The sequence below is a fragment of the Schistocerca piceifrons genome, chromosome 2 (assembly GCF_021461385.2).
Source record: "Schistocerca piceifrons isolate TAMUIC-IGC-003096 chromosome 2, iqSchPice1.1, whole genome shotgun sequence".
Classification (NCBI taxonomy): Eukaryota; Metazoa; Arthropoda; class Insecta; order Orthoptera; family Acrididae; genus Schistocerca; species Schistocerca piceifrons.
The window spans coordinates 416,081,941-416,092,306 of NC_060139.1; the positions used below are offsets into that span (position 1 = coordinate 416,081,941).

At 42.5% G+C, this 10,366-nt stretch overlaps 1 protein-coding gene across 2 annotated transcripts in view; it reads left to right on the forward strand.

Moving 5' to 3' along the window:
* Positions 1 to 1,518, forward strand: part of LOC124777539 (cell wall protein DAN4-like) — a 39,670-nt gene extending 38,152 nt beyond the window's left edge. For both annotated transcript variants that reach the window (XM_047252991.1, XM_047252992.1), the window contains one exon: positions 1,376 to 1,518. Coding sequence is in view for 1 of the 2 variants with exons in the window: in XM_047252992.1 (XP_047108948.1) it covers positions 1,376 to 1,432 (57 nt within the window). In the remaining variant the exon portion in view is untranslated. The remainder of the gene's footprint in view (positions 1 to 1,375) is intronic.
* Positions 1,519 to 10,366: the final 8,848 nt, after the last annotated feature.

The following is a 10,366-nucleotide window of genomic DNA, read 5'->3' on the forward strand; positions in this document are numbered from 1 at the left end:
TGCCAGCTCCCCCCATCGACCTACCAAGGCCTCATTGCTACCATGACACGACGCGTCGAAGCTGTTATTCGTGTGAAAGGTGGGCATACCGGCTATTAGGTAGGTAGCCATATTTTTCTGGCTGATCAGTGTTTAGGTTTACAGCTTTGTTTCCACCTTTTTTTCCCCGAAGATGATGTAGTGTGACAAACGTACGAAAACTATACGGTTAAAGAGACTCTCCATCGCTGCTCAACACTTTCCTCAAGCTTTTGGGCAGCATACGAATCTCGCACTGTAAGAACTGGGCGGCTTTTGAGGTGATCCATGAGCCAATTCAATTTTGCACTTGTTCATATGACTGGAAGTGCTTCTCAGCCAGGCCGTGTACCATTGTTCGAAAAAGGTGGTAGAGGGGTCAGTGTCTGAAGAATACGACTGGTGATGTAGGACTACCCGTTTCAACTTTTTCGAGTATATTTTGACGAATTTTGTGACGTTGGGTTGGACATTGTCATGCTGCAGAATCACTTCTTCATGTTTATTTCTGTATTGTGGCCGTTTACCTCTCAGTGCTCGGCTCATCAATTGCTTTCAATAACGATCTCCTGTGACTGTTTCCGTCGGTTTCTGTAGCTTCGAAACCCCTGTCTCTCCCACCATCGTGAAGGTCTTCGACTTCAAAATCACCAGTCTTGGAGCGCTGAAACCATTCTCTGCGCGTTCTTTCACTGATAGGTGCCTCAACATTTATCCAGAATCTTATGACCCTCGGCCGCAGATTTCTTCATGTTAAACTAGAATATTAAAACTTTAACAAAATGACTAAAATTGGGCTGGTAAGCTTACTAATAAGAACAACTTTATGATGCAACCACAAATAGACTAATTTGTTGATGGCCTTATGTTTACAACTGCCTAAGCTTATTGTCTGACACTTATAATTTATCACCTGCACCACTACTTGTCGCTACTGCGATCAGCTGCAAAAAGGAGGAACCAAAGTATTTAAAGGGCGTTTTCCGTAATAACGCCTGTGACAGATTAATTTGTGGAAGAAGGAATCTGGTATTCACTGTCTTGAAATAATGTGTGTCATAGCGTCTTCCTACGACAGAAAAGATACACGTTAATAAGTAATATTTAGAGTGTACTCATTCGTCTAAAATATAATTGTCGACAGCACAGAGTGAAACAGAACGTGACAGTGATCGGTCTTCTGTTAAGCGAGCTTTCAGTACGGTGTACAGATTTAAAGAAATTCCATATCAACATGTTGGCGTAAAACAAGTACTGGAGGCTCCTAAATAGAATTAATGTAAACTTTTTACCTGTGTGAGTAACACAAAATTTTTTAATTTCCACTGTAGAACTTCACAAAAACTTTTGATTGCAGGTGATGCTGCTCTACATCCACCATCTGGAGAGGCCCTACAGTCCCTCAAAGACATGAATGCTTAGAGTTGAAGAAATCTGCTCCGCTTCGCGCAACAATATTATGATATTTTTGGTGAATTAAACAATGCTTTTGACCAGAAAGAGCAGCTATTTTCATTTACAACTATTTCTTATGTACCTGATGTGAAACAAATGTAGCTTATAGCGAATACAGAGACTGAATATTTGTTATTTCCTACAGTTAATCTTTCTCGGATCGTTGCTGTTGCTTTGTAAGATACGAGTTTCGAGGTACCAACCGACCTAATCTTCCATTCTAGTAAGTCGCACAAAATTTGTGCTTCCTTCTTTCATCGATCAACTTAAGTATTTTTTCTGTTATCAATGGTTTCTTTTCAGTTACCTTCTTTGTACTTATGTTTCTTTTCCAGCTTCTGTGATTGCCTTTTTCAGAGATGTCCATTCTTCTTCAACTGTACTGCCTGCTGAGCTATTTCTTATTGGTGTATCTATAGCCTTAGAGAACTGAAAGTGTGTCTCTTCAATCCTCAGTTCTTCACATCCCATTTCTTTCCGTATTAATTCTTCCTGACTAATCTCTTAAACCTCAGCCTACTCCTCACCGCTACTACTTTGTGGTCTGGGTACGCCTTATAACCCAGTATGTGATTTCAGAATCTCTGTCTGATCATGATGTAATCTAACTGAAATATTCCCGTATCACCCTTGCCTTTTCCAAGTATACTTCCTGCTCTTCTAGTTTTTGAACAGAGTAATCGCTATTACTAGCTGAAATGTATTACAGTACTCAGTCTTTCTCGTATCTCATTTCTTGTACCAAGCTCATATTATTCTATAACCTTTTCTTCTAATCCTTCCCCTACAAGTGCATTCCAGTCCCCAGTGACTTTTAGATTTTCACCTCTCTTTACGTATAGTATTACCTTCCAGTATCCTTATATACTTTCTCCACCTCTTCATCTCCAGCTTGCGACGTCGGCATGTGTACCTGAACTACTGTTGTCGATGTTGGTTTGCTGTCGATTCTGATAAGAACCATCCTACCACTGAACTGTTCACAGTAACACGCTCTTTCTCCTACCCTCCTGTTCGTAACGAATCCAGTTATACCATTTTCTGTTGCTGTTGGTGTTATCCTTGCTCATCTGACGATAAATTCTCATCTTGTTTCAATTTCACTTCACTGACCCCTACTGTATCTAGACAGAGTCTTTGCATTTGCCGGGCCATGTTGCCGAGCGGTTCTAGGTTCTTCACTCTGGAACTGCGCGACCGCTACTGTCGCAGGTTCGAAACCTGCCTCGGGCATGGGTGTGTGTGATGCCCTTAGATTAGTTTGGTTTAAATAGTTCTAAGTTCTAGGGGATTGATGAAATGGCTCTGAGCACTACGGGACATAGCACCCGTCATCAGTCTCCTAGAACTTAGAACTCCTTAAACCTAGCTAACCTAAGGACATCACACACATCCATGCCCGAGGCAGGATTCGAACCTGCGGCTGTTGCGGTTGCGCGGTTCCAGACTGAAGCGCCTAGAACCGCTCGGACAAACCGGCAGGCGGGACTGATGACCTCAGTTGTTAAGTCCCATAAAACTCAGAGCCATTTGAACCATTTGAAATAATTTCACAAGAACCAGATTATTTCCTAAAAGGAGTTAATATACACTACTGGCCATTAAAATTGCTACACCAAGAAGAATAATCGGGTATTCATTGGAGAAACATGTTATACTAGAACTGACATGTGATTACATTTTCACGCTTCAACACGATACGAGAGTTCATCAAGTGTAGTGACTGGCGTATTGTGATGAGCCAGTTGCTCGGCCACCATTGACCAGACGTTTCTGGAGAATGTGCTGGCCAGGGCAGCAGTCGAACATTTTCTGCATCCAGAAAGGCCCGTACAGGATAAAGGCCCGTACAGGACCAGCAACATGCGGTCGTGCATTATCCTACTGAAATGTAGGGTTTCGCAGGGATCGAATGAAGGGTACAGCCACGGGTCGTAACACATCTGAAATGCAACGTCCACTGTTCAAAGTGCCGTCAATGCGAACAAGAGGTGGCCGAGACGTGTAACCAATGGCAACCCATAGCATCACGTCGGGTGATACGCCAGTATGGCGATGACGAATACACGCTTCCAATGTGCGTTCAGCACGATGTCGCTAAACACGGATGCGACCATCATGAAGCTGTAAACATAACCTGGATTCTTCCGAAAAAATGACGTTTTGCCATTCGTGCGCCCACGTTCCTCGTTGAGTACACCATCGCAGACACTCTTGTCTGTGATGCAGCGTCAAGGGTAACCGCCGCCATGGTCTCCGAGCTGATAGTCCATGCTGCTGCAAAAGTCGTCTAACTGTTCGTGCAGATGGTTGTTGTCTTGCAAACGTCCCCATCTGTTGACTCAGTCATCGAGACGTGGCTGCACGATCCGTTACAGCCATGCGGATAATATTCCTGTCATCTCGACTGCTAGTGATACGAGGCCGTTGGGATCCAGCACGGCGTTCCGTATTACCCTCCTGAACCCACTGATTCCATATTCTGCTTACAGTCATTGGATGTCGACCAACGCGAGCAGCCATGTTGCGATACGATAAACCGCAATCGCGATAGGCTACAATCAAAGTCGGAAACGTGACGGTATGCATTTCTCCTCCTTACACGAGGCATCACAACAACGTTTCACCTGGCAGTGCCGGTCAACTGCTGTTTGTGACATCGGTTGGAAACTTTCCTAATTTCAGCACGTTGTAGGTGTCGCCACCGGCGCCAACCTTGTGTGAATGCTCTGAAAAGCTAATCATTTGCATATCACAGCACCTTCTTCCTGTTGGTTAAATTTCGCGTCTTTAGCACGTCATATTCATGCCGTAGCAATTTTAATGGCCAGTAGTGTATATTTATGCCAAGAAGTAAACTTTTTAGCGTATGTTCAGTTTGACTTAATCTAATGATATGGGAAAGAGAGAGATCTTTTTGACAGGAAATACGTAACAACTGTAGCTTTCAACATCTACGAGGACACTTTGGCATCACTACTTTGTAATCTGTAGGAGGGAGTCCAGATTTCACAAGAATGTAGAACCACGTATGAACAAAGGACATTCACACGCACGTAACTGAAACACGAGCGCTCGCTGTCAATCCTATGCAAACAGAACAAAAACATTCTGGTAAGCCGGGATTGTCCCTCCTCCATAGCTTATCACTTGCATCTGCACTACGCTGTCAGGCTCAAAACAACCACCAGTAGTCAGAGTTTACAGTCGGCATGAAGTCCGCCGGACAAAATACACGTGTACAGTGGCAGCGGCACACATCATACACATATTACATCGCTTTTGTGAATGTTGAATGTAATGCCAAGCCGCTCGTTAAAGCTTGCAGTGCAACTAGCCACTAGAAAGGGCGAACAGCTGTTGTATATGTGAGGAGAAGACTGGCAACATAGAGCATATTCACCAATCATTCCATGCCAACAACCGATGCGTGTCTGAGGCCCGTGCGTTACACGTCACGTTTAATACATGTTGTAGGTATTTTCAGGAAGGGTTGAACCGAAAACCTGCAACAATTAGTCAATACACTCCTCTTTTTAAGAATTAACGAGTGCCGTTGGAACCGCCACCGTCCCATGTGAACAGCTGACGTTTGTTCAGGAACTTAATAGTTGCGAGAGTTATTCATAAATTAACCTCCGATTGGCTACTAAACAAGAAATAATAGATTTTTTATATATGTACTCACATATCGAAATTGCTTCTTCACATACTCGCCACCAGGATTCAAACATTTATCGTACCATGGCACCAGCTTCTTTATCCCATTATCAATTGTAATTAGGCTGTTTAGGTTTTTATGCGAAATAATGTAAGAGGTTTATCAGCACAATAATTCATTAATTTTTCTAAGGGGACGTTTCACAATGAATGGCGTCCTTTCGGACACGAGCCAGTTGTTGACAGCAGCCGGCCGGAATGGCCGAGCGGTTAAAGGAGCTACAGTCTGAAACCGCACGACCGCTACGGTCGCAGGTTCGAATCCTGCCTCGGGCATGGCTGTGTGTGATGTCCTTAGGTTAGTTAGGTTTAAGTAGTTCCAAGTTCTAGGGGACATGACCACAGCAGTTGAATCCCATAGTGCTCAGAGCCATTTGAACCATTTGAACCAGTTGTTGACAGCATACTTGAGCTTAGCGTCGATCGTGAAGTGCTGACGGCCAGCGAGACTTCCATCTTGAGAAAGAGATAAAAGTCAAATCCAGACTACAGGGTGGCTGTTGAAAATCTTCCAGCCGGAAAGTCTGAGTTTCTCCTTCAGTTCGTCATGTAGGGTCGCGCATTGTCCTGCGCCGTTCGTTTTGGACTGTTCTTCGGAGTTTCTTAGGAGTCTCGCAATAAACCTGTGTTGTCATAATTTTCTCACGCGTTATTCTTATGAAATTTGGTGTAAAAATTTATTTGGGTTTTCAAACAACTTTAACAATTATTTTGCGCTTTTACAGCGTCTGGCTGAATTTTTGGGCTTATTGGAAGAACATTAGTTTCAGATTTCGACACGCTGCACCCGCATCTCGTCCTCTGTTACCATTTTGTTCGGACATTCCAGCCTCTCTTTATGGTACCGCTGCAGTAATCTCAACGACGAGCCCAGTATTTCAGTTTTGTTAACACCAGTTACGTATTTTGGTACCATGCACGAAACTTATGGTAATCTTAGCTCTCTTTAACAGTGTTAAAATGGTTGGCCTTGACATGTGAGGAGCATTAGAAAGTTTCGTAATCGTGAAATGATGTCACAGAGGCACATTTCGTCAACCTGCTGCACAAGTTCCCAGTCACAACAGAGGGTCTTCCTCGGCCACTTTCATCACGCACATCTGAGCGGGCAGCTATCAGTTTCTGCACCGCTCTCTTAAAACGCCATCACTTTTAACCCCAGCCCATACGACACAAGCTACGATGACTCTCGGTCATATTGACTCCTTATGGTTGCACAAAGCGAATGACAGAACCTACCTCGCAGCTGGCATGAGAGGAGGTGACAGCGTCTATTTCACTCGCTTGTTACGTATCCAACGCAACAGAGTTGACTGATGTAACTGGTCTACAAAGTATCCTTTCATAACCACGCAAGTACTACGAAACTGCAAGAACTTGCTTATTTTAAATAACCAATCAGAGGTTAATTTATGAATGGGCCTCGTAGAAATTTAACACACCTTAAATTACAGTAAATAATCACCCTTCCACGTGTAGCTAGCCACAAAATTAAGGATGCTTACATTATTTGGGAAACCTTAAATACTGCAAAGTTATGAAAGTTAGGTTCTGTATGGCTCGAATCTATAAATCCAATTCTGTTGAATCACCTTCTCACCGTCCCCTAAATGTCTTCAACAAATGACATTCTTTAATGGTCCAAACAAGTGGAAGTAGAGGGGGGCTGTGTCATGGTTGTCAGGTGTGATAGCCGTGGATTGTCTCCCCGACTGCTGCAAATCGTGGAGCTCCGCATAACCGCCTACTGATGACCTCAATCTCCGTGCCCAGCGACTAGCTGTACTTCTGTCAACAACAGATGCTCCATAGACTTCGCACAAGCGTCTGTGAATATTCCCCAAAGTTTCTTTCTATGCAGTGAAAAATTCAATAACGGCACGTTGCTCGTAACGTGTATCACCTACAAACACCATTTTGAAACTGTCCTGCAGCTACGCTACCTGTAGCTAGTGACAGAAACTTGTCGCACACACTCAGAAGAGTTCAGATAATACGAGTACTTAAGTAACGATTCGTATTTGTAGCATTATTTTCAGCTGAGAAAAAGAAAGCGGTGGGTTACTTTCTGGGAACTCCTCTTAGATATCAGGTTCGAATACAGGTACCAGAATTTTATTTTTCCTACAGTGGGAGCAGTTCGCTGCAGTGGCATAGCTTTCTGTATAATCAGACGCTGTGAGGACAAGCCAGTGAACTGTTCTTAAACCTTGATATTCGCCTTGTTACTACATGCAGGCATTTGCCTCATTGTGCACCAACCGACGCAGGTAACAGTCGCTGAAAGGCAATGAAAAATCATATCTACTAGGAGTTTGAGTAAGTCAACACTGCTTGACAACCTCATTAGAAATGATTCATCAGGTTAATTCAACAAATGAAACAAATTATTCAAAGTCTTTGGTGTTCTTTTGGATCGGAAGGAGACCTAAACCTCAAAAGTTACAGATCTTCTCATCGTCTTAGGTCTGCAACTTCGGCCTTATGAAGCACATTATGGAGATAAAAATTTTAAAAGGCGACTCAGTTTTCATACCTTCCTTGACTAATGCGTTATGGTATCATATTCTGGGGTAATTCGCCATTGAGGAAAAAAGTGTTTGTTGCACAGAAGTACGACGTCTGTTCAAAATATTCCGAAACTTTGTCCACAAAATTTTTTTGCCCTTGCCGTTTACTTACTGTGCATGATCTCCTTCGAGATGCTCTCCTCCACAAGTGATACACCACTGCCAACACCGTTTCCACTTCCGGAAGCAGTTTTGGCACGCCTCTTGCTGGATCGCACGAAGCGTCGTATGCGAATTTTCTTTTGTCTCGTCCATCGTTACAAATCTTTGTCCTTTCAATGGGGTTTTCAAGTTTGGGAATAAAGAGAAGTCCGTATTGGTCGTATTATTCTCTTAAGGAGTATCTCGTTCTCATTTGCACTATCCAAAAGCTTTTCACAGATTGCGAGGCGAAGGTCTCTCTGGTGTTCACTCATGACCCGCGGGACGAACTTGGCGGCAATACGATGCACTCAAAGATGCTATGTCAGGACTTCATGACATGATCAAATTGAAATTCTTTGGGAATCTCTCAGACATTGGCACACACAGCCTCGTTAATGTTCGTGACACGAGCTTTGTCGGTAGACGTTGAAGGGCGTCCTGAACGAGGGTCAGCTTTAACTTCCGCCCAACCGTTTTTAAACAATGTGGAGAATTAGTAACACCGAGTACGGTTCAGCCCTCATCACCATAGGCTTCCTAAACCATTTAGTGTGTCTCTGTAAAGGTTTTCTTGAGTTTCACCCAAAATTTAACGCAGACGCGTTGCTCCTGTAACTCTACCACCTCGAAATTCGCAGACTGCGCGACACAACGTTCTACTCAATACAGCATTGAACGGTAACTAACATATAACAACGAAACATCCGATACTTACACATTAAACATAGACGTGTGCAGGGATGCCTACCGTAATTCACTCCAACAAATCACCAGCGTGAAATTACGTACGTTGCGAATTTTTTTGAGCAGACCTAGTATGGTGAGCACTCTGGAATCTCTTGTAGAGAGCTCTTTAGAAGGTTGGGTGTACTGACAAAAGCCTCGCAGTACATTAACTCAGTTATGAAGTTGAGAACAATAAATCACAGTTTGAAAACAACAGTAACATTAATGGTATACTTTCGTTTATTCTTCCGAGTTGTTGTTTACATGGAAACACCTGTGATACGTAACACCCGGAAGCATACCATCTCTCAGTCGCTCCCAGAAGACCTGAGAGACCAGAACATGACATTCATAAATATATAGTTGTACAAGAAATGATTTACACTATTCATCACGCAGCCTTAATGTTACACAGATAGGAGTGAAAGTTCTTCTTTCTTTACTGCATCCCTGTTGTGACAGGTTTCAACTGGAGGCTTTCAATCATATTCTTCTCTGAGCATCTTCCTCCATCCGTTTTTATGTTCGTCCATCCCTAACGCTGTCTATCATTCGAATTTGCTTCTTACCTCCTCCTCTCATGCCTTCCGTTTTGGCCTCTATAAGTCTTTGTTGCAGATAATTCCTACCAACTGTGTGTACAAGAAACGTTTTTTCCTCTTTCTGATCCCTTCCAATAATCTCTCTCTCTCTCTGTCTCTCTCTCTCTCTCTCTCTCTCTCTCTCTCTGTATTTTCTTCATTAGTTCTGCATTCTTAATTCTGTCAGTCCAATTTACCTTAATTTTCTCCATACTTACATTTCAAGGCAATCTAAATTTACGAAATAGACACAATGCCGCATTGGTACCCAATGTCCCTTCATGTTCTTGGTACCAATATTGCTGATACAGCAAAATCTTTATAGTGAGAATGGCATGACCTCGCTTCAATCATGGGAGTTCCAGTAATATCTCTACCGCCTCAGTCCGGACACATCTCACACCTTCATCATTCGAATGCGGCACTGAGGCAAATGTTGATCACACTTCTTCGGCTGCCACAAAAGCAATCAACAAACTACGAAATTTTTACGGCAACTGATGGCCTCTGCAAATGCTTTGCCACCAAACATTAAAATCATTTTATGTACGGAATAAATAGAAGTGGATAAGGAAGTATGTGATTTCATAACAGAAGGTCAAATAAGAATGTAGGAAATGTAACTTCCTTTACATTATAGTATAGTAAATATAATTGACAGATAATTTCCTTAAGTTCAGTTTAAATGAATGTAGCAGATAATTATATTTGCTTTCTTTTTTGTGTGAGGGTGGCGTCTGAGGCTGGCTGTATGGGTGATGCCAAAAAGCCACCAAAAAATTAAAAATAAAACTTTCTAAGCATATTTCTTATTTCTTTTTAACTGTTCATGATTGACTGCTGTTTAACACTACACTCGACGCTTAACATTTAGCAGATGTTTTGTTCAGCTGCATGGAAATTATTCTAGCACTTATTAACTGCTTCATATTTAGAATGCTCTTTCTCACAGATATCCTCCAACCTATTTCTTCTGCACAGTTTCCGTGCCATGTCTTTAAACTTAACAGGTACAGTAGAGATTTTACTTGTTCCGTCTTTTACGTGACGCTTCTTTTTTACTTATTCTCATTACGTATGACTTCATTGTATTTATCTTCATTTCATACTTCTTGCCCCTTCTTGTTATACTCTTCAACATTTTCTGTGCAG